Source organism: Ovis aries, chromosome 2 (genome assembly GCF_016772045.2).
Source record: "Ovis aries strain OAR_USU_Benz2616 breed Rambouillet chromosome 2, ARS-UI_Ramb_v3.0, whole genome shotgun sequence".
In the NCBI taxonomy this organism is placed as follows: Eukaryota; Metazoa; Chordata; class Mammalia; order Artiodactyla; family Bovidae; genus Ovis; species Ovis aries.
Window position 1 is genome coordinate 249,710,035 of NC_056055.1, and position 24,120 is coordinate 249,734,154.

The window sequence follows — 24,120 nt, forward strand, 5'->3', positions numbered from 1 at the left end:
GTGTGAATGTGGGTGTGTGCGGTGGTGAGCGTGTGGGTGAAGCATATGTTCACACGTGCAACTGTGCGTACGTGCACTCACGGGTGGGCATGTGAGAGGGTGAGTGTGAGTGATTAGAGGGGCCCCGGTCACCCGCCCTCAGGCGCCCGAGGGGACCGCAGGCCCTGACCCTGACCTACCTACCGGCTCACCGTCCCCACCGGCTACATCCCCGGCCCTGGCCCATCGACCCCCAGTGGGGGGCTGACGGGCTCGCAGGAGCCCTGGGCAAGGCCCGTGACCCCTCCGTTTCTTCCCTGCAAAGCGGTTCACCGCCGGCCGTGCGCTGCGCCCGGCTGGCCGGATGCTGGAGCCCCCCCGCCCCCGCCGCCCGTCCCTGCCCTTCGCCCCGCGCCGCGGGGTCCCCGCCGCCAGCTTCGCCTCCGCGCTCAGCGCCGCCCCCGCCGCGCGGCCACAGGTGCGCGGGCCGCCGGGGCTCGGCCCCCCCGCGCTGACCGCGGCGAGGCGGTGCCAGGCTAGCGGGCGGCGCGAGCCGGACGCCCGGGCGGCGGCGGGAGCCGCGGGCCCGAGCCCTCCCCGCTCGTCCGCGCCGGCGCCGCGCGTGGGCCCCGCGCCCGCGGAGACATGAGCGCCCGGCGGCCCGGCCCCGTGGCCGCGTGATGGGCTCCTGCGTGTCGCGAGGTGAGGGGGCCCGGGCCGTGCCGGGGGAAGGGGCCCCGCGCCGGGTCGCGCGCAGTCCCTCGGCCGCTCCGAGGAGCCTGGGCGGGGGCGGGGGGACCCACCCGCCCTTCCCGGCGGCTGCACCCCACCGGCGCCCTGGGAGACGCGGGGCCCCGCCTGCATCTGCACCCCAGCAGGCGGCGGGAGCCGGGTCTCTCCCTTCCCGGCGGCCGCACACCCCTGCCTGGGGCGGGGGACACGGAGCGTCTGGCGCCCCCGGCCTCTCCGGAGTGACTCGGGGCACTCGCGGCGCAAGCCGACCCTCGTTCCCACGACCCCCCCCCCCCGCCCGAGACACAGGGCCCACCGCTGTCCGCGTACCCCACTCCCTGTCTTCAGACTGAACACCCGCGGCAGGCGTTAGCGGGAGGAACAGGGTCTAAAGAAGACCCCGGCCCCTCCTGCCGGCGCCTCACCCCGCCAGCCTGGTGCGGGGACAGGCGGGGACAGGCGGCCGGCCCGGGAAGCCGCGGCCTGTGTCTCCGCCCGGCTCTCTGCTGCCTGCTGGTGCCTGACCCCTGGCTGTCCCCGGGGTGGAGCAGGGAGCCCCGGGAGCCGCTCTGGGGGGCGGTGGGGTGGGCAGGGAAGGGGTGGGCAGGTGTTGGAGGCTGCGCCGGGTCCCTTCACCCCGCAGCGGGAGCAGCAGGGCTGAGGTGAGGGCGGACAGACCCTGGCTCCCACTCTGCGGTATGAAGCCAAACCCACTGACCCCAGGCACAGCCTTGGGGGGCCACCGCCGCATCCTGCACCCCAGCCCTTCCTCAGGTGTGGAGGGGTAACCAGGCCTGGGTAGGGGCTAGGCAGGCTCCAGGGGACCCGCCCTGGGAGATGAGGGTTGGGGGGGGGGGTAAAGGGCTCTGCCTGGGGGCTCTGCTCACCAGGCCCCCAGGGTTCAGGTAAGTGGCTCAGGATGTCTCAGGAGGGTGGGATCGTGCGTGGGGGCTGGGCTGTGTGAGGTTCTTTCATTCATTCATGAAGCTGACGTCAGCCTGACCCCTACTGTGTGCCAGCCACTGTGTACACACTGCGTGCCTAGAGCCGGTGAGCCCAGCATAGGGTCTGCTCTGGGCCTCCAGCCTGGCCAGAGGGGAAGGTACTATGTAGAGTGGAGAGTACCTAAGTTTCTTTAGAGCCAGCAGGCTCTTGGTGTGTCTGCAGAAGCCCGGAAGGCTGTGCAGGCCCCTGGTATTGGGGTCCCGGGGTCCCCTTTCCTTTGGCCCTCCTGCGCACCCGGCCGTCCTGTGCCAGGCGCCAGAGGCCCGGCCCCAGGAGACTTGCCCGTTAGCCACAGACCAGGGCGGTGCTGTCAGGGCTGGGGCAGGGGCTCGGGTCCTCTGACGCCCCCGTAGCTGGTGGACCCTCTGCCGTGCCCTCTGGGGGCACCCGGAGGTCTGCGCCCTTCCTGCTGTGGTTTGGGCTCCTCGTTGTATATCCTGACCTTGTGCCCTCCTGACGGGGTCTGCCCACTCCCAGTGCCAACATGCCCGCAGGCAAGTTGGATGCAGGTACAGGAAGCGTGAGCTCCCCTTGAGCCGAGGACACCCATCGTCCCATTGCTCTGGCTCGGGGGGTCTGAACCCCTGAGTGGAGGCCACCTGCCCCCCTAGCTGTCCCTGCTCCTCCCAGAGTGCGCGCGGCTCACCAGGGGCTGGTGGGAACGTTCCAGGCTCCACTCGCCAGTCTGGGGTCTGTACTAGCACAGCCCGCATTTTACAGGCAGGGAAACAGTCTGGGGCTGCGTGGTTAAGAAAGAGCAGAAGCGAGCCTTGGACGCGGTCATGCTGGCTTCGGCACCCGTGCCCTTGTTCTCTGTGCCACACAGCCGGCCGTTGGACCCAGGGCTGGCCTGGCCTGCTCCTTCCAGCCCCCGGCCTCTGGATTCCAAGAGCCTCTGAGTCTCCACGTGCTGAGTCACTCAGTCGTGTCTGACTCTGTGCAACCCTATGGGCTGTAGCCCTCCAGGCTCCTCTGTCCACGGGATTCTCCAGGCACGAACACTGGAGTGAGCAGCCATGCCCTCCTCCAACCCAGGAATTGAACCTGCGTCTCTTAATGTCTCCTGCATTGGCAGGCGGGCTCTTTACCACTGGCGCCACCTGGGACGCCCGGGAGCCTCCACAGCAGCCCCCGCACTCCACGTGCCAAACTTGCAGCCCGAAGCCGGGCGAAGCCGCATCCTTCTGCTGCCCACAGCCACCCAGGGCCTGCAGGCGACTGCAGCCGCCCAGCCAAAGCCCAGGCTTCGGGCCACAGCTGGGAGAGCCACCCCACCCAGCCCTGGGCAGCAGTTAGCCCCCTCGAGCCAGCCCTGAGAGGGTAGGAGTGCGAACTCTGGAGCCGGCCGGCCTGCTCTGCCCCCGCGGCAAGTTACTTAACCCTGTGCATGTATCTCAGTGTTCTCATCTCTAAAATGGGAATGGCACTTCCATGGATGTCTTAGGGGTACTGGAAGTGAAAGTGATAGTCGCTCCGTCGTGTCCAGCTCTTTGCGACCTCATGGACTGTAGCCCGCCAGGCTCTCCAGTCTATGGAATTCTCCAGGCAAGAACACTGGAGTGGGTTGCCATTCCCTTCTCCAGTGACCTTCCCAACCCAGGGATCGAACCCAGGTCTCCTGCATTACAGGAGGCTTCTTTACCAGCTGAACCACCAGGGATACTAGGAGGGGATTAAATGACTTCCTATAGAGCACTCAGACCACTACCTGGCATGTAGCAAGCCCTTTAAGTGTTAGCTGGCACTTTAGTTTTTAATTTTTGTTAGTATCCTTCTGTGCAGAAGCTAATCCAGACCCTCTTGGCTGGGAAAGGGGAAGCTACAGGGGCTTTGAGCACCATCCAGCCTTGCAGGAAAAGACACACTGAGGGGTTGAGGACGTGGGGAAAGTGATTGGGCCCAGATGGAGGCACCAAATGCCTTTCCTCAGAGCTGCTTCGTGTTGTCTTGAGTGCTTATCCTGAGCTGGCTGAGGCATCACTCTCCTGACCTTGTTAGACCCCATTCAACCCCGGAAGGGGGGCGTAGGGCTCAGAGATGGGTAGGGTCTTGGCTGAGGTCACACAGGCAGGACCCAGAGAGGTAGGATATGAATCCAGGACTGCCTGATCTTGGAGCCTGAGCACAGAACGCCTGCCTGTTGCTTTCTCGGGACCCCACTGGTGCCGGGGTCCAGCCCCGGTGGATCCAGGGTGATTTGAAGGTGGGGTCGGAGTCGGCGTCCTTGGAAAAAACTTATTTAATTACAGATAGAGAGGGATTAGAAAATTAGCAGAGAAAAAGAGGCCGAATAACTTGGTTTATATGGAATACCAATCACCACCTACGTAGGCCGCAGGCGTCTTCCCGTTCTCCCGAAGGAGAGGAGGCACTGAGGCCCACCTGGTCTGATCTTAGAAGCCCAGACAAAATTAGCAGGCTTTGTGGGTACCCATACACCAGATGGAAATTCGGCCGGAAAATAGTAGGAGAGAAAAAGAGGCTGAATAACTCGGTTTACGTGGGATACCAATAAAATTCAAGACAAGGAATTTGCACCATCTACATTGGGCCACCGGTGCCACTTGAATATCGGAAGGTGCCCCTCCTTGGGCTCCTTCTCGCGTGGGCTTGAAAACCGGGGCAAATGAGTAGACTTGGCGAGCACCCACGCTCCAGATGGGAATTTAGCCAGAAAAACGGGGAGCAGAAAAGAACAACATGGGGGAATCAGTCTTTCCAGGAACTGATCCAATTTCTTTATTTTGGGGTTTGCTTATATACCTTTTGTTACACATAGGGATGAATACAGATTCACACAGGGGTCAGCAGTCCTGACCTTTATCAAAATCAGGTGCTTCACATAAATGTATAAAAAAAAGTCTGAGGGGTTTTACATCATCTTCTGGCCATGAGACCTGCAGATGTTTTATGACCCTTTCTTTCTGATAACCAAAAAACTTATTTTTTCCAAGGGTGTTTTTTCTTAAACCAGGCACCACCCTCCAAATAAAGTTGCATTCCTATAGGGTGAGGGTGTAGCGAGTTATAATCAAGAAAGGAATTTATTTAACCCAAGGTTAACATGCTTAATCTTAAAGGTTAATACTTATTTCTCCTATATGCTTAAAGGTTAATACTTATTTCTCCTATATGCTGGTTATATTCATTATAAGGGTAGGGAATATGGAGATTTAGCAGCAAACATCAGCCCAACATATGAAAATCCTTTCACCAATGTTCCCCTTAAGATCTATTTAGTCTTAAGATAGTGATAAAGTTACATTTTTACACAGCAAGGACACAGTGATTTATAACAAAGTACAGTGATCTATTACAAAAGAGAAAATTCACTAGCTCAAAAAGTCTAGTATTGCTAACATCAAACTACTATATTTCCTTTTCTATATTCCAAATACATTGATTAACATATTCCCAGGTGCCTAAGGATATGGAGGCCTGGAGGCAATCATTGACTCAACAATGAGAAAAGCCCTATGCTAATTAAGACTCTCAAAATACTCCAAAACTCTCTGTGCTGTTTATGGTTGAGAGGTAGTAAACAGTCATGAGGCAGGAGTATGGATAATCCTGTCACACAAGCTAGTCTGCCAGCATAGAGGTTTGACCTGAGACACCCTTATCCCACCCAGAGCAGGGAATTAGCAGCAATTATTGGGACAACAAATGAAAAACCCTTCACCAATATAATTCCTAACCAACCCACTATACTGACAATTTCCCAAAAGAATTTGCCTTTAGTAAGTCTAAAACATCTCGTGCCTCTCAGGTTGGGAGGCTGTAAACAATCACATGTGGCCGGACGAACCTATACAGGTGGGCTAGATAACCTTCAGAGGAGTCCCTAAGCTGAAACACTCTTGTCACGCCCAGGAATTTTTATTGCCTTGGAGCTGCACGTTTACTCCTTCTCCGAGAGAAACGGTTATGGGGAACAGCCCCCCATAAAGTCAGAGGTGTAGGTGAGAGCATAAAACAGACTCTGGCTGTGGGGTTAGATGCTCGGGAACAGGGGTTTCCTGAGGCTTGATCACGCCTTTGCGTGTGCCAAGCCTCCTTCCTCATGACCTTTGCCGTGGGTGGAGTTCCTCACGCTGGCCCCCAGCACACTAGGAGAGGGGTGCTGAGCATGCGGCCCGCGCTTGAGGCAGTCAACCCTGAAGACACGCCCGTGTCGGCATTCGCTTTGGCTTTGCTGGCACCCGCGGTGTCTGCCCGCCTCTCTCCAGCTCCAGGTCTCTCCGGCCCCATCTCCTGCCACTGGGGTGAAACTCTCTGCCTGCCCCTGCCCACTGCTCAGACCACCCGTCACCCTCCTGCCCCACCCTGGGTCCAGTGCCCTGGGAGCAGTGAGCTGTGAGACCGGGGAGTTCCTTCTGGAAGGGCAAGCATCTGATGATGCCTGGGAGGGGCTGCAAGCTCTAAGGGGCCGACTGGAGCACCCCCCGCACCCCCAGTGCTCTGACCCCTGACGGTGACCCCCCATCCCCCACCCCCAGTGCTCTGACCCCTGACGGTGACCCCCCATCCCCCACCCCCAGTGCTCTGACCCCTGACGGTGACCCCCCATCCCCCACCCCCAGTGCTCTGACCCCTGACTGTGACCCCCCCACTCCCAGCACCCCCAGTGCTCTGACCCCTGACTGTGACCCCCCCACCCCCAGGCCCAAGAGCAGAGTCCCTCTGGGCACCGTGGGGAGACTGGGGAAGGGGTGGATGGGGCCTTGCCCTTTAGAAGCTCACAGTCTGAGGCGGGAGACACCACCTTGGACAAACAGCCTGAGGACCTCTCAGGAGCTCAGCGCTCGTCAGCAGGCAAAGCACAAGCTCTGGGGTCTGACTGGCCCAGGTTTGAGCCCCATTTCTGCCACTTACTAGTAGGTGCCCTTAACCTCTCTGAGCCTCAGTTTCCCCATATGTAAAATGGGTGTGAGTGAGTGAGTGAGTGAAGTCACTCAGCTGTGTTCGACTCTTTGAGACCCCATGGACTGTAGCCTGCTAGGCTGCTCTGTCCATGGAGATTCTCCAGGCAAGACTGCTGGAGTGCGTTGCCATTTCCTTCTCCAAGAGATATTCCTGACCCAGGGAGCTCCTGCATTGTAGGCAGACGGTTTACTGTCTGAGCCACCAGGGAAGTAAATGGGCATTCAGTTCAGTTGCTCAGTCGTAGCCGACTCTTTGTGACCCCATGAACCGCAGCACGCCAGACCTCCCTGTCCATCACCCACTCCCGGAGTTCACTCAGACTCACGTCCATTAGGTCGGTGATGCCATCCAGCCATCTCATCCTCAGTCGTCCCCTTCTCCTCCTGCCCCCAATCCCTGCCAGCATCAGAGTCTTTTCCAATGAGTCAACTCTTCGCATGAGGTGGCCAAAGTACTGGAGTTTCAGCTTTAGTATCATTCCTTCCAAAGAACACCCAGGACTGATCTTTAGAATGGACTGGCTGGATCTCCTTGCAGTCCAAGGGACTCTCAAGAGTCTTCTCCAAAACCACAGTTCAAAAGCATCAGTTCTTCGGCCCTCAGCTTCCTTCACAGTCCAACTCTCACATCCATACATGACCACTGGAAAACCATAGCCTTGACTAGGTGGACCTTTGTTGGCAAAGTAATGTCTCTGCTTTTCAATATGCTATCTAGGTTGGTCATAACTTTCCTTCCAAGGAGTAAGTGTCTTTTAATTTCATGGCTGCAGTCACCATCTGTAGTGATTTTGGAGCCCCCCAAAATAAAGTCTGACACTGTTTCCACTCTTTCCCCATCTATTTCCCATAAAGTGATGGGACCAGATGCCATGATCTTTGTTTTCTGAATGTTGAGCTTTAAGCCACCTTTTTCACTCTCCTCGTTCACTTTCATCAAGAGGCTTTTTAGTTCCTCTTCACTTTCTGCCATAAGGGTGGTGTCATCTGCATATCTGAGGTTATTGATATTTCTCCCGGCAATCTTGATTCCAGCTTGTGCTTCTTCTAGCCCAGCGTTTCTCATGATGTGCTCTGCATATAAGTTCAATAAGCAGGGTGACAATATACAGCCTTGACGTACTCCTTTTCCTATTTGGAACCAGTCTGTTGTTCCATGTCCCGTTCTAACTGTTGCTTCCTGACCTGCATATAGGTTTCTCAAGAGGCAGGTCAGGTGGTCTGATATTCCCATCTCTTTCAGAATTTTCCACAGTTTATTGTGATCCACACAGTCAAAGGCTTTGGCATAGTCAATAAACCAGAAGTAGATGTGTTTCTGGAACTCTCTTGCTTTTTTGATGATCCAGTGGATGTTGGCAATTTCTCTGGTTCCTCTGCCTTTTCTAAAACCAGCTTGAAAATGGGCGTCATGGTGCCTAGTCTGCAGAGTGGCTGTCCCCTCTCTGGCTCTCTCTCCCTGGTCCCTCTGCCTTTTCTGAACTGGCCTGGAGACGGGCGCCATGGTGCCTAGTCTGCAGAGCTGCTGTTTCCCTTTCTGACTCTCTCTCTCAGCCACCCGGTTTGCAGGATCTTAGTTCTCTGACCAGGGATGAGCCTGGGCCCCCAGCAGTGGAAGCACTGAGTCCTAACCTCTGGACCATCAGGGAATTCCCTGCAGGGTTGCTGTTAAGATAAAATGGGAGACAATGGATGGCAAGGCCTAGCAGAGGAGGTGTTCAGTCAACAGTGTAAGGAAATCACTGTACGCCGGACTATGCCGCGTAGGGCTGCTGGTAAGGTAATGGCCTAATGCAGCTGAGGCTGATCTAGGCAGGCTGCTGGAGGAGGTAAGGCTAGATCAGGGTGTTCAGGGAAGTTGGGCTCTTGTCGCGTAGGCACGCCAGCCCGGGGAGTGAGGGGCTGGGATTCACGCGCGGGGCAGGCCTGTGGGGGGAAGGCCGTGCCCACCATGCTGTGTCCAGGGCAAGGCTGCAGCTGGACATGTCACGTGGCCGTGGTCCGCCCCATGCACTCAGCCCGGGGGCCCCGAGACAGTCCAGGGAGGGCATCACAAGGGACTTCGGGCCTTGGCTGCATCTCAGATCCTGTGTGTTTCGAGAGGAGCTTCACCCTCTCTGGGCCGCTGAGCGGGAGCAGGGTGAAGCCTGGGACCCGCATGCCCCCCAGGGCGTGGGACCCGGGCAGACGGCAGGCACTGACTGATCGCTAGGAGTGCCAAGGCCCAGCTCAGGGGCTGGAAGGCCAAGAGAGGAGTCTGGGGGGTTACATGGCAGCCTCACCCCAGGCACGAGTGGCGAGGACCAGTGTCGGAGCTTTGCTGCAAGAGGGTGAAGCATTGGGAGCAGCTGCTGGGGTGGCTGGACCCGGTGGACTGAGGAGCCGGTGTGGGAAGGCAGGGGGCATCCTTGGCGCGCTGAGCAGCTCTGGTGGAGGCAGGGCGTGGGGGGGACGGAAGGAGAGGACGGCGCTGCCCTGCAGGGTCAGGAGGCCCTGCTGCCGCAGTGACCCCGGGCCTGTTCTGCGCCCGGCCTGTGGTGGAGGGGCAGTCAGAGAAGGGGCCTCGGACCCTGGGTTCAGGGGAGTGGGCTGTGCGCTGGGAAAGAGCGGGTGCCCCACGGCTCCCGTGGGAGAGGAAGGCGCCCCCAGGAGCGCAGGCTGGGGTCTCTGCAGGCTGTCCCCCAGCCCCCGCCTGCATGAAACACTGTGTTTTTCCAGTTGCCTGTGGTGACATGGCCGCTGGTCCCAGCTGGGTGAAGAGCAGCCTGTGATTTCCCCCAGGGCTGGTTCATTACCTGACGTCTCCATGGCAACCAGCCTGTGACATCCCGGGGCCAGAGTCCTCAGGGGGAGAAGGCGGCTTTGGCAGAGGCGCCTGCAGCCCTCCTGAGCTGCAGAGCAGGGAAGCTGGGGAGGGGCTGGGAGCAGGAGTCCGGGTCTGTGCCGCGTGGGCAGTCGTGTCCGAGCCCGTCTCCTCCAGGCTTCAGCACCACCTGCCATCCCCCCTCATTCCCGCTCTGTGGCCCCAGTTTCCAAACAGCTTCCGGCGACGGGCCGGGGCCTGGAGGGAGCCCTGCACCCTCAGGAGTTCCTGGGGCAGCCGGTAGCCAGCGTCACCCGGCCTGCACCTTGGAGGCCCCGGCTGGTGCGTGCAGGAACCCTCAGAGGGCAACTTTCAAACTTTTTTGACTGGACCCGTAAGAATAAGTGTGCTTTGTGTCATAACCCAGGACACACACGCAGAAAACCCTTCCTGTGCACACCCGGGTGTCTGCAGTTCAAAAGAGGCTTCACGAAGTAAGGCTCAGCCTGATTGTGCAGTGGGTTCTGACATTTTCTGTTCTATGCCTTTCTGTTTCATTCTTTTAAAATACGACCAAGGAAATTGCTTGCTTGACCCACTGAAGGTTCCGCCCGTCCCCCACCTGGTTTGAACACCAACTCTGAAGGGCCTGGAACATGGCATCTGTACACTGAAAGTCTGAAGCCCGGTGAGGCGCAAGATCTGCCCAGGGTCACACGGCCAGAGCTGCGGGTAAGGAGCACAGTGCGTTGCGTGCTCCAGGAGCACACAGCCCCATCCTCACGGCCCTGCACTGCCCCCTGCTCCTAGTTCCTGGATCACTGAGCTCTGGACCCAGGGCTGGAGCTTCACCCGACTCCACTGCCCGTTCTCCAGCCCCTGCCCCAGACAGTCTCACTGAGCCGCCCCGACCTGCCAGCCCGTAACACCTTTCGGGCAGATCACAGAACCCTCTCGCCTCTTCTGGACACGAGTCCAGTCCATCCAGCTCGGATGACACTTTCCTCTCCCGTCCCATCTTGCCCTTCCCTCATCCCCTGTGGCCGAGGCTTGTTGTTCTGTTGCTAAGTTATATCTGACTCTTTGTGGCCCCATGGACTGCAACACACCAGGCTTCCCTGTCCTTCACCAACTCCCAGAGCTTGCTCAACTCATGTCCATTGAGTCAGTGATGCCGTCCAACCATCTCATCCTCTGTCGTCCCCTTCTCCTCCCAACTTCAATCTTTCCCAACATCAGAGTGTTTTCCTATGAGTCAGCTCTTCGCATCACATGGCCAAAGATTTGGAGTTTCAGCTTCAGCATCAGTCCTTCCAGTGAATATTCAAGACTGATTTCCTTTAGGATGGACTGGTTGGATCTTGTATTCCAAGGGACTCTCAAGAGTCTTCTCCAGCACCACAGTTTGAAAGCATCAACTCTTTGGCGCTTGGCTGGCCGTACCAAGGGTCATGGTCTGCTCTTTGCTCTGCTGGCCTCTCTCTCCTTTGGGTCCCATTCTCCTGCAGCATGCTGGAGTCGGCCCAAAAACCTTGAGAAAAAATGGGGCAGAGACCGTTTTGTGTTTGTGTCTGCCTGGAGCTCTAGCCGTCCCCCTCGGCTAGCCCTGGCTCTCAGGTGACTCCTCCATGTGGTTGGCACCCAAATGTTCATTCCTCCCTTCTTACATCGAATGTTTAGTGAGCACCTACAACGTGCCAGGCCCTGGGCAGGCGCTCGGGCCACTGTGGCAAATAAAACAGGCAGAGTCCCAGCCCTCCCAGAGCGTGTGTTCTAGGGGAATCCATGAAGGAGGAAGCAGACACACGCTTTGTGGAGTGACGGGTGAAACAGGGTGAGGGGCTGGAGAGGCGCGGGCGTCCTCTTAAATGAGATGGTTGGGGAGGCCGCACTGGGGTTGCAGCATCTGAGCAGAGACCTGGGCGGAGCGAGGTGTGAACCGTGTACTCAGGGAGAGAGTCCCAGGTGGAGGAAAGAACAGCCGGCGCACAGGGTCCGAGGCAGGACCGCCTGGAGTGAGGGGCAGAGAAGGACTAGGGGTGGGTGGCGCCAGGGTCTCCCAGGCTAGCACAGGAGATTCTCCGAGCCCACGCAGTGGGAGGGGGTGGGCCCATCATGGAAGACCTGGCTGGTCTGACCTCTTCATCCCCTGCTCAACTCGCTTTTCTCCCTACAGTGGTCCACCTTCCAGCCTCTTGGGGCTGGGGTCCCATTGCCTGCAAGCGGCCCTCTTAGGGGCACCAGCAGGCCTCACACCTGGCCCCGTTCTCTGTGTCTGCCGGACCCGTGATAACACAAGCCTTGCCTTACTGGAGGTGGGAGGGCAGGCTGCCCCTGCCCCAGTTATGGACATCCAAGCAGGAAGGGGTGAAGTGGGCAGATGAAGTGGTGGCCTCTCCTTTGCAGGCCTCCCAGATCTCTGCAAGTGAGTCCCTGACATCCCCTCATTCAGCCTGTGGGGAGAAACGGGTAGGGTCAGAAGACGCCTGCTCCTTGGGGTGGGCGGGGGGAGAACTATGACAAACCTACACAGCATATTCAAAAGCAGAGATAATCACGTTGCCGACAAAGGTCCATACAGTCAAAGGTATGGTTTTTCCAGCAGTCATGTATGGGTGTGATTTTCATTCTTTGTGTGATTCTCCATAAAGAATGTGGAGCGCCAAAGAACTGATGCTTTCAAACTGTGGTGCTGAAGACTCCTGAGAGTCCCTTGGACTGCAAGGAGATCCAACCAGTCCATCCTAAAGGAGATCAGTCCTGGGTGTTCATTGGAAGGACTGATGCTGAAACTGAAGCTCCAATACTTTGGCCACCTGATGTGAAGAGCTGACTCCTTGGAAAAGACTCTGATGCTGGGAAAGACTGAAGGCAGGAGGAGAAGGGGATGACAGAGGATGAGACGGTTGGATGGCGTCACTGACTCCATGGACATGAGTTTGAGCAAGCTCCGGGAGACAGTGAAGGACAGGGAAGCCTGGTGTGCTGCAGTCCATGGGGTCCGAAAGAGTCGGACGCGACTGGGTGGGTGAACAACAAGAGTCCGGAGGGGGTTGACGGCTGGGGCGGCAGAGCTGGTTTCAGCTGCTTTGACTCTAGAGGGTGTCCGCCGCCCCCCCCACGTCCACCTTCTGAGTGGTTTTCTTCAAAAGCGGGCCCTCAAAGCCTCCTGGGCCTCAGTTTTGGATCCTAGTAGACAATTCCCGAGGAACCAGAACCATCTCCCTCAGTTGCCCGTCTTACAGATACGGAAGTGGAGGCTAGGAGAGGTGGAGTCGCTTGTTCAGGGCCCACGGGAATAAAGGGATTTGAACTGGACAGTCTGGCAGCAGAGCCTCAGGCAGCTGTCTTCAGGGCAGCTCCTGACACTGGGATTTGCGAGCGACGGGGACGTGAAGGGAACCTTCCAGAGGGAAGCAGTGAAGTGGAGAGAGCGGGAGGAGGAGACGCGGCCGGGAGAGGGCGCCCGCCGTGCCGCAGGGTCAGGCTGATTCCACCGGGGACTCGGATGAGAGTGGAGCTCGGAGTTCTCCCGCCCGAAACACAGTACCTGGGGCCCTGCCCCTCCGGTCACGGGCGAGGGCCACTCCGCCGGGAGCAACATCGCTTCCTGGCTGTTTCAGCCCAGTTGCGCCTCAGGAGCTGCCTGGTGGAAGCCCAGCCCGCGGGGCGGGGCGGGGACTGTGGGCAACAGAAGCGGACGGGGGCCCACGGGGTCAGGGGGCTGCGTGGGGCGCCCACAGCCGCCCCTGCCTGCTCCCCCTCCTCGTTAACCCCGATCTCGGCGTCTCCGGTTCTGCCCACTCTCCTCCGCCCAGCCCTGCCTTTGGGGTGGCCTGGCGCCTCCCATCTCCAGCCTCAGACCCTCTGTGGCCTCCGCCTCCTCCCGGAAGCCGCGTCTGTGTCCACGCCATCCGTTCGTCTGCTTCTGTCCAGGCGGCCCCCAGCCAGAAAGGGTGACGGGAGCCGCTGCCCAGGGCAGGACGGTGGAGGCTGGGAGGGGAGGCAGCGGGGGGGAGCCTCTGTAGGCATCGCCCCAGACCGCTCCTTCGACCCGGGCTTGGCGCAAGCCCCGCCCGCCTCACCCCCTCCCCGCCCCACCATCCCTGCGCCCACCCAAACCGTCCACCTCCAGACACCCCCTCCTGGCCAGCTGCCCCATCAGCGCTACCATGCAGCCCCCAGTCCCCGCCGAAAATCATCACAACTCCTGTGCTTTGCGAGAGGAGGCGCCTCAGCATCAGACCCGCAGGGTTCAGGTCCTGACTGCCCTCGGCGGGCCGTGTGCCTGGGGCTGTGACTCCCCCACCTGCCCTGGGTTTCCTCACCTGCCAAGCTGACCACGGAGCCTCCTCTCTAGGTCACGGTGAGGACTCTGCAATCATGCCGGTACAGGAGGGTGAAGAGAACAGCAGTCCTCAGGTGATGCCCTTCATGCCGCTCAGCCTTGGCTTTGAGTGAGGGGCTTTGCGGGGCTTCCTGCATGTAACTGTGAGCTCCCTGAGGGCAGGGACAGAGCTGATCCCACCTCGGTCCCCAGGTGCCGGCACAGTGCAGACGTCCAGGAGATGGGTGCTCAGTGGCTGAAGGAATAAATGGCTACATGGGTGAATGAATGAGTGGCCAGGCTACAGCTCTTCATATAACTGGACTTTTCTGGATACCCAGACCTCAGCTCTGAGCAGCTCTCAGAGCTTGTGAGTTCTGGGTTAATAGTCTGTCTCACTTACTAGAATGTCAGCTCCACCAGGGTAGAGAAATCATCTCTGTCTTTTTTTTTTTCGGATCATGCTGCACAACGTATGTGATCTTAGTTCCCCAGCCAGGGATCAAACCCACGCCCCTTGCAGTGGCGGCGCAGAGTTCTAACCACCAGTGAGAGAAAGTAAAAGTGTTAGTCGCTCAGTCGTGTCCAACTCTTTGTGACCCCATGCACTGTAGCCCACCAGGCTCCTCAGTTCATGGAATTCTCCAGGCAAGAATACTGGAGTGAGTAGCCATTCCCTTTTCCAGGGGATCTTCCTGACCTCAGGATCGAACTCAGGTCTCCCACACTGTGGGCAGATTCTTCACCGTCTGAGTCACCGGGGAAGCCCAGGCTTCACCACTGTCTCTAGTACTCAGAACAGTGGGTGGTACATAGTAGTTGCTCAGCTAATGCCGTTCAGCGAATGGAAGAGTAAGCACGCACATTAATCGAATGAATGGTAAGAGTGTCCCTGTCATCCTGGGGGACTGGAGGATTCCTCCTAGTTAGACCAAGGATTCAGCCCAGCAATTCTAGTTGCTTGGTTCAAGGTGGTCAATCCCTCAGCAACAACTGTGAACCTAGGATGTGGTAGGCCCTGATAATTCGGCAGTGCCCTCCCGCACAGAAGTACTTTTACCAGAGGGTAGAAGGCATCCCCCAGGGGTTTACAGAGCCCCCACTAAGTCAGGTGCTGTGGACGCCGAGCCCCAAGCAGAGCCGCCAGGGTCTCCACCCTCGCGGCGCTCACATTTGTTGTAGGGGGAGCCGCTGGACCTTAAATAAGCACAGATATCAGGGTGAGGACTGTGGGGGGTGACTGGTGGCTGGCGTGGGGACAGGGAGGTGGCCAGGGACGGCTTCTCTTGAGCTGAGCGCTGGATGATGAGGTTCCAGAGGATCTGGGGAATGGGTGTTCCAGGCACGGGGGGGACATCAAGGACGAAGAGCAGGCCTGGCCGTTTGAGGAGCAGCACGGAGCGGAGTGCCCAGGACAGCGGGCGCGGGCGCGGGCCGGGGACTGCAGTCAGAGCGGGCCGGCTGGAGGCCCTCAGGCCGCGAGGCTGGAGCTGCCTCTGTCCCTAAGGTGATGGAAGGGAGGCAGCCGGGCAGATGGAGACAGCCTGACCAGGGGTGTGACGTCCCCGTGATGCTGGTGGAGAGTGGATGGCCCAGCAGGGGAGGGAGGAGGCTGCTGGTGGAGAAGGTGACAGCTCTCACGGGGCAAGGCTGGAGCAGCAGTGCTGATGGAGAGGGCTAAATCTGGGGCAGAGGTCAGAGAGAGGGCTAGGGAGACTTGCTGGTTGCTGGACGGGGTTGGCGGGAAGAGTCGGGGAAAGTGCCTGGGCTTGTCGTCAGGACAGCTGGGTGGACCGTCACGTCGCTCTCTAAAGCTGGGGAAGGAAGACGGATTGTGGTTTGCAGGTTCCGTTTTGCCTGCGTTTGCTTGAGATGCCTAGTGGGCAACCATGTAGGGAGCTGGAAATTCAGCCAGGAGCTCCAGCAAAGAGTCGGGGCTGGAGGCATAAATGTGGGGGTCAGCCGCAGGGGTGAGACCTCCTGGGAGAGGGGAGAAGGGAGGTGAGCAGGGGCCCGGGATGAGCGGTGGGTCAGCTCTGGGGTTGAGCAGAGGAGGAGGAAGAGGAGCGGCTGTGGAGGTGGGGGGTCAGGAGAGGGTGCGGCTGCAGGAGGGGCACCCTCGTGCCTGCTGGGGGGCCGCCGAGGATGGGCCGGAGGATCCTTCTGAGCTTTCTGGACACTTGCCAAGGGCTGTCTCAAGGAAGGCTGGTTGGAACCGGTGCAGGAGAACAGGAGAAGACGGGGAGTAGAGGCTGGACACAGCTCTAAGTTGGGGGCAGAGGCGTGAGCAAGGAGCGGAGGGACAGGGGTTGGGAGAGTGTCTTCCAAGGGTGGAGAGCCTTGGGTTGTCAGGACGGGAGGGGCTGGGGGCCAGCCCAGTGGTGAGGGGACCCCACGCGGCAGGAGACAGGAGAGGCAATGCCGGCAAGAGTCCCTGAGCCCAGAGGCAGCACAGCCACACCGATGGGCCGACTCTGGGGAGAGAAATTGGGACAACATGGGAAAGAGAGAGCATGGAGCCCCGGGGGAGGGCAGGCATGAGACCCCGGTGGACGGGCTGGGCTTGGGCTGGGGGACGGCCCTTCTTTTGTCACAAGAGGGAAGGCAGACGGTGTGGCATGCGGCGGGGCAGATCCGAGGTGGACAGGATGGGTGACACCTGCCGAAGGCTCCTGGATCGCACCGAGAGCCGGAGAGCAGCCGGCAGCAGGGTGCAGGGACCCGCAGGGGTGTCCCTGTGAAAGTTCGAGAAGGAAAGAGGACCAAGCAGTCAGCCTCACAGGATGCAAACTCGCAGGAATCAGACACGTAGAGGGATCCCTGGGTAGACTGCGGCTGCTGCTAAGTCGCGTCAGTCGTGTCCGACTCTGTGTGACCCCATAGACGGCAGCCCACCAGGCTCCCCCGTCCCTGGGATTCTCCAGGCAAGAACACTGGAGTGGGTTGCCATTTCCTTCTCCAATGCATGAAAGTGAAAGTGAAGTCGCTCAGTCGTGTCTGACTCTTAGCGACCCCATGGACTGCAGCTCACCAGGCTGCTCCTTCCATGGGATTTTCCAGGCAAGAGTACTGGAGTGGGGTGCCATTGCCTTCTCCGGGTAGACTGGTGGACACCAATTTCACTTGACACCCGTGACTTTCCCTGGCAGCCAGCAGCTCTGAGGGTCCCCACAAAGTGGGCGGAGGGTTAGGCCAAAACAGAGTTAAGAGAGGCGAGTCAAGGGCATCTGCAAAGGAGACCTTTAAGGATATGCCAAGGAGTCTTAGCTGGGCCAGGAGGGAAGTGGGGACATGAGTGTCTTACGAAAGACAGGCGAACAGACAGATTGGGGGTCTCCGTGAGGTCAAGCAATCGCTGGAGGACTGGAGTTAGTAAAAATGGAGTAACAAGGAGAGGGCAGCGAAATCCTACTGGTGGGATCTGGCTGGACTCCTCACCTGCTGTGGGCCTGAGTCTGTTTTCTTTTTCTTTTTAAACATTTTATTTATTTGGCCGTGTTGGGTCTCACTTGCAGCACACGGGATCTTTTGCTGCACTGCGTCAGCTTAGTTACTCCAGGGTGTGTGGGATTTTAGTTCTGTTATCAGGGATTGAACTCACATCCCCTGCATGGCAAGGCAGATTCTTAACCATGGACCGCCAGGGAAGTCCCTGAGTCTGTTTTCGATGAAATGATGTAATAATAAAGTAACGTCATCTCTCAGAGCTGGCTTGAATGGGCTTCGTAACAACAGAGCTCTGGGCTTGTCTAAGTTCCTCGTGTCTTCCTTTTTTCCAGATTTGCTCACAAGTGCCCACAAGGACTGCCCCATGCCCCAGGGCACGGCCCCCCTGAACCCAGACTTGCCCTCTATCGTGGCTTCAGACCATGTCACTGGAAAGGTAATTGGTCGTGCTTCGTCCTCCTGGTTCCTGGGCTGTGCTCTGGAAGCAGAAACTGTTTTAGCCTCCTCTTCTCCCTGCCGGGCCTGGCTCCTTCCTGCAGGGTCAGGCCGCTCAGGGTTCTATTCAGCTGATGAAGCTCTGAATGGAGCGGGGCATCCAGGCACTGAACCTGGTCTATACAGATAAGAGTCCCATCATGAAGGGCCTCCCACCCAGATTCACCCCGTCCTGCAGAGAAGATGTTCTGTTATGAGCCCACGACTCCTTGGCCGCCTGCACTGCGGACTGGGGGGTGAAGGAATGAGTTCTCAGCTCATTCAGACAGACCACGCCGGACTCGCCAGGGCCTCAAACCTGGCGCAGAATTTTGACCTTTGCCCCAGAAGCTGTGGCCTGAACTCACAAGTTGATATATCTATCACATATATATATATATGTATATCATAAACAAATGTACACACACACACACACACACACGATTCCCAAGTGGTGCTAGTGGTAAAGAACCTGCTTGCCAATACAAGTAGACATAAGAGACCTGGATTTGATCCCTGGGTCTGGAAGATCCCCTGGAGAAGGGCATGGCGACCCACTCCAGTACTCTTGCCTCGAGAATCCCATGGACAGAGGAGCCTGGTGGGCTACAGTCCATAGGGTCACAGAGTCGGACATGACTGAAGCTACTTAGCACGTAATTACGTTGTTTAATCTGTAAGTCATATCTGACTCTTTTTGACACCATGGACCATAGCCTGCCAGGCTCCTCCATCCGTGGGATTTCCCAGGCAAGAATACTGGAGGTCAGGGGACCTTCCTGACCCAGGGATTGAACCTGCATCTCTACTGTGTTGGCAGGTGGATTCTTTACCACTGAGCCACCTGGGGAGCCCAGTGGTAAAGGACTGGCATGTGTGTGTGTGTGTGTGTGTATATATATATATAGAGAGAGAGAGAGAGAGGGAGAGAGAGAGCGAGCGAGCGCCCGCACACCGCGTGCTCAGCGCTGTGCCCGGCCCTTTGCCTACGTTATGCCGTTTATGCTTCCCCACACCCTGTGAGATGAATGGCACTGTCCCATCTTACAGAGGCGCAGACTAAGACTCTGGGATGTTAGGTGACTAGTCCAAGGATGTACAGGAGAAACGGCAGTCACAGTCTGAGCCCAGGCCTGCTTGGTCCCCCACGCCCCCTGCCTCTCCTGCAGAGTCACGGTTGCCCCGCACCCACCTGCTTCTCTCTGCGTGCCAGGGGACAGGAGGGCATGCCCCAGGAGCAGGCAGACGTGGGCTCAATCAGGGAGCACCGCCCCCTGGGGCTGCAGGGGCTGTGCCCTCTGCCGGCACAGCGTGCCAGGCCCTGCCTGCTCCTTTTTCTCCTCTTGTTTCAGGACAAACAGATGGGTTTCTGCTGGGATCCTTGGCAGGTGAGTGCACTCGCCCCTCCCACAGTCTGGCCAGCCCCAGCTGACAGTCGCCCTCGCTCTGTGGGCCCAGCTTGGGCCCACAGTGCTGCCAGCCCTGGGCAGTCTGATGGACACAGGGCTGGGGAGGGTCCTGTGGGGGTTGGCAGGACCGCCCAGGACCTGGGGAGCGTGGGTGGTGGGGTGGGAGGGGTGGGGGGCCGTCTGGCCGGTCTACCCCCTCGCTCACCCCTCCCCTTCCTACAGACCTGCTTCCAGACCACCAACGGCTACCTGGCCGACTCCAGGTCCTGCTCCAGCAGCTACAGCGTGGCAGCCCTGGCCACCTCGTCCCTCGTGGGTGAGCTCCGGCTGCCCCCTCCTGCCCTGGGTATCCTCACCGTGTCCCCTAGCCACGGGCGGCGGGAAGGTCAGAGCGGAACTGCCGCTGGAGGGGCTGCAGCCCTGTTGGACGCAAGAGTTTTCTAAACGCCGGGCTCCGGGCTCCGTCCGGGACTCTGCAGGACGTGGGGGTTAACCCCCTGCCCCTCGGGGGCGTTCAGTTGCTGGGTCCTCCTGAAGTTGTGGGTGTCTCCCCGGTGCTCTCCCTGCCTCTCTGCAGCAGATGAAAGCAGCCAATTTGTGATGGGTTCCCTAGAAGCAGAGCCGAGAGGGGCACTGTGCTGGGGCTTCACCGAGGGGGACCGAGAGGGGCTTCACCGAGGAACCCTTCAGGGAGCGAGGGGAGCAGGGCAGGGCAGGGCCGGGGCCGGGGCGGGGCGGGGCGGGGCAGGAATCGGGGCGGGGCTCAAGACAGGGCAGGGGCGGGGCTCAAGACAGGGCAGGGGCGGGGCCGGGGCGGGGCTCAAGACAGGGCAGGGGCGGGGCCGGGGCGGGGCCGGGGCTCAAGACAGGGCCGGGGCGGGGCTCAAGACAGGGGCGGGGCGGGGCCGGGGCGGGGCCGGGGCGGGGCTCGGCGGAGGGTGGCTTGCAGGTCTCCTCTCTCCCAGCCTGACCGACAGAACCCGCGGCTCTGAGGCCGGGGCTGACTTCACACGGCTCGTGCGTCCGTCAGTGTCGGCCGCCGCTCGGGAGGACTCCCGGCTCCCAGGCCTCTCTGGGTGAGGCAGCTCCGTCAGCCGAGGGCGAGGCTCCCGAGGGCGCAGGTGTCAGCACAGCTGTGCTCCGTGGCGCCCGCAGCAGCAGGGGGTGGTCGCCCCGGCGCGGCCTTCGGGGCTCTGCTCAGCCGGCTCTGCTCACAGGCTGCTACATCCTCAGCCCCTCGCAGCCCCCCGAGGTTGCCCCCCTTTTCCTCCACCCGAAATCGTCTCCCTCCGCCTCACCCGCCCCTCGGGGGACGCTGAACCGCCGCTCCGGAAACCTCCGCCGGCTGCCGGCGCTCCCCACCGTTCCGACCTCCGTCTTTCCCACTCTCCCGGAGTTTTGTCTCAGCTTCCTTCATGGGTGCCTTCCTTTCTCCCTTCCGTCCTTTTTCTAAAGCAAGTCAACATTAGCTTTTTTGAATTATTATTTTTAATTATGCATCTGTCTATCTGCTTGGCTGTGCCAGTTCTTAGTTGGATCATGAGGAAGCTCAGCTGTTGCCCGTGAGATCTAGTTCCCTGACTGGGGATTGAACCTGGGCCCCCTGCGTTGGGAATGTGGAGGCTTAGCCCCTGGACCACCAGAGGAGTCGCCTTTCTTCCTTAAATGTTGCCTTCCCTCATGTCCTGCTTTCTGGGACCAGTGACCCCACAGATCCATGTTCTCAGCCTGGGCTGGAGGAGACACCGGGGATCATCCTTGACAACGTTCTGTCCATCAGCCTGCTCATCCAGCTGGCCTGCTCCCAAGAGCCCCCCCCCCCAGCCCCTGCTCCCCATCTCCCCACGCTGTCTGGTCCCTCACTGACTCCCTTCAGTGGCCCCTAAAGCCTACCCTTGGCCCTAAGTCCTCCAGTGAGGACATTCTTCCTCAACGGCAGGTCCGCCCTGAGCTGCCCTCCTGCTGGTCACGGTGCCGTTGACAGGAGAGGGCTGGCCCACCCCCAGTCCGGGCCTTGTTGAGCGTCCCAGATGCTTCTGCCACCCTCTTCCCAGTGTTGCCCCGTGGCTTGCCCCTGGTGGTCCTGGAACCACGCCCGACTCTTCTATGCCTTCATCCCCTTCTTATCTCTGAAATAGCCTCCAACCTTGCCTCTTTTTATCCAACCCAAACTGCCTTCAAAGCCTGCCTCCAGCCACCTCTTCCAGGAAGCCTTCCCTGCCTGCTGCAGGTCTCACCCTGGGAAGAGCAGGCAGTGTCTAGGCACAGAAGACGCTGTCCCCTGGCTTGTTAACTGCTGGAGGAAGGGACAGCTGGTGGGTCTTGAAGGATCCACGAGTGAATCTCCTTGAGCAAACGGGTGTGAACTTGGTCAGAAGGGAGCAAGGGGTGTGGCAGGTCTGGAGGAGAAGGGCCAGGTGGGCAGGAGCACTGCCGGGAGCAGGCTGCTGGCAGGGCGTGGGGCCTGCGGGGGGTGGGGGAACGTCTGTGCAAGGGGGCCTCGGGGTGTGGGAGGCTGTGAGCAGGCGGGGCGTGAGAAGTGAGGTGGGTACCGGCACTGCGGGTGGGACTCTGAGGACATGGCTCTGGAGGGACATGGGGGACAGGCCACTGGACCGGCTGGAGGTTCTGGGAGGGCTCGGCTCTTGGGGCTGGGGCTGGCTCAGCCGCCCTCAATCTCCGCAGGAGTGGTGCAGAGCATCAGGGACCACATCACAAAGCCCACGGCCATGGCCCGCGGCCGCGTGGCCCACCTCATCGAGTGGAAGGGCTGGAGTGCCCAGCGGGCGGGCTGGGAGCTGCCCCCTGCCGACGACGACGAGCATTACAGCCGCCTTCCGGACGAGCTGCGAGAGGCCCGCTTTGCCGCAGGTCAGCAGGGGCGGGGGTGGGGGACGGACTGGCTGGGTCTGGTCCTGAGAGACCCCGGGGTCCCCCCTGAGGGTTGTCTGCATGCTCAGTCGGTTCAGTCGTGTCCAGCTCTCTGTGACCCCGTGGACTGTAGCCCGCCAGGCTCCTCTGTCCATGGGATTTTCCAGGCAAGAATACTGAGTGGGTTGCCATGTCCTTCTCCAGGGGGTCTTTCTGACCCAGGGTTTGAACCTGCGTCTCTTATGCCTCCTGCATTGGCATAAGAGGTCTTTACCACTGGTCTGGGCAGGGAATCACAGTGCTGAGTGCGGGGGCATTGATGGGAACTCTGATCCCCGGGGCCCACAGATGGGCAGCCTCGAGAGCCAGCATGTGGCGCCCGCCCACCCACAGCCTCTGCACCCCCGCCGAACCTGGTCCGTCCCCACAGGGGTTGCCGAGCAGTTTGCTATCACGGAGGCCACACTGAGCGCCTGGTCCTCGTTGGACGATGGAGAGCTGGGCCCGGAGAGCAGCCCCGCGGACGTCCTGCAGCTCCAGGGTATGGCCCTGGGGCCGGGGTGGGATGCCGTGGGGCCGGCGAGCGGGCTTGCTCTGCTACCTGAGCCCTGGGACCTCAGAGAAGCCCCGCCGACCCTCAGCCTTAGGTTTTCTTCACCTGAAAAGGGGGGCTGGTGATCCTTGCCCTGCCCGTTGCCCGGGAGCGCCATGAGCACAAAGGGGAGAATGATAGATAGAGAGGTAGGCGATGGGCTGGATGAGGAACAGAGACGTCGGTACATTGGTGGCAGACACCGTGCCCCGAGCGCTCACCGTGCCCCGCGCTCCACACGCGTTGCTTCCGTTTATCCTGTGACACTCTGAGCAGCAGGGCGGCTATTCTCTCCATTTCACAAGTAAGGGAAACTGAGGCCTCAGGCTCTGAACCTCAACCTCAGGCACCGTCAGGCACCCTTGTAGACCCCCTGGTTACCCCTGAGGGCTTCAGGGAGCCTGGGTCCTGGGTGGAGCTCGCACGCCCACTGTGTGCTCCTCCGCCTGATATGAGCGAGGGGAGGGGCAGAGGCCTGGGGAGAGCACTGGCCAGCCCAGTTCTCAGAGCACAGAAGGATTCGAGGCCAGCAGGCTGGCTCCAGAGTCTGTTGTTAGCCATTCTGCTCACTGCCGCCACCACGCCATCACCCAGGGAGAAAAGGGCTCAGAGGTTCCGTGACATGACCGAGGCCACACAGCTTGGTGCTGATGAAGCTGGGTTCCGAAGCAGGCCCTCCGCCGCTGGCCCCTGCCGCCTACCCCAGGGAGGGCGAGGGGCAGGGCTTCCCGCTCCAGCCTCACCCCCACCTCCCGCTGCTTTTGCAGACCTGGGGAGCGTCTGTCTCCAGGACAGCCTTCTGAGTGTCCACTCGCAGGATGACCGTCTTCTGGCCTTCTCCTCCCCCGACGGCTGGCCCTCCCCTGACGAGCCCCCCAGCCCTGGACGGCAGCTGCGGCCGCGGCTCCCAGGGGCCCTGGGGCCTGAGGCGGGGGCCGGACCGCAGGGCCCCCTCCGCTCTGGGGACGGCGGCCTGCCCTGCGAGGAGGAGGACGAGGTGTTCTACAACTGAGGCAGGCCGGGCCACACCTGCCGCAGCCCGGCGGGCAGCCCAGAGCCGTCGGGCCTCGGGCGCTAGGTGGGCGTTTTGTGACCCCTCGGGGCAGGCATGGGCTGGGGCGGCGCTCCTGTGGACACTCCGTGCCTCCCCCATGGGAGCCGTGATCCCCTTCCCTCTCTCTACCTGGCTCAGGAGAGCGCCTCCCCTGCAGGGTGTCTGCCACGGGCAGGTTCGAGGACTCTCAGCAGACACCCGGGCAGACTGCCCAGAGGAGCCAACAGCCACACAAGGGCGTGGGGACCCCGCTTAGCCCCAGGCTCAGCCCTCCGCCCTCCGCCTGTGCTCCGGCCCCATCAGAGGCGGCGGCTCCTCGGGGCGCTGACCCCTGCTCCTCAGCGCTCTTCAAGGGACCCTGTGCCTCGGAGTGTCTGCTGGCCCCTCACTCTCCGGATCCACTCCTCGGGGCCCTGCTTCCCCTCCTCGCGCCCCCCTCCACCTCCAGGAAGGTTCTCGGCAGACATTAAAGCGGTGGGTTCTCCCTGGATGACCTTGGCCT

The 24,120-nt window shown here is 60.1% G+C and overlaps 1 protein-coding gene across 1 annotated transcript; it reads left to right on the forward strand.

Annotated features, from left to right (window-relative positions):
• The first annotated feature begins 543 nt into the window (after positions 1–543).
• On the forward strand, positions 544–24,108 carry FAM131C (family with sequence similarity 131 member C). Its single transcript, XM_027965693.3, has 7 exons — positions 544–681; positions 17,551–17,654; positions 19,045–19,080; positions 19,324–19,417; positions 21,787–21,972; positions 22,403–22,513; positions 23,332–24,108. Exons 1-7 carry the CDS (start codon positions 660–662, stop codon positions 23,574–23,576), a joined length of 798 nt encoding a protein of 265 aa, XP_027821494.2. The 5' UTR covers positions 544–659; the 3' UTR covers positions 23,577–24,108.
• The last annotated feature ends 12 nt before the right edge of the window (positions 24,109–24,120 follow it).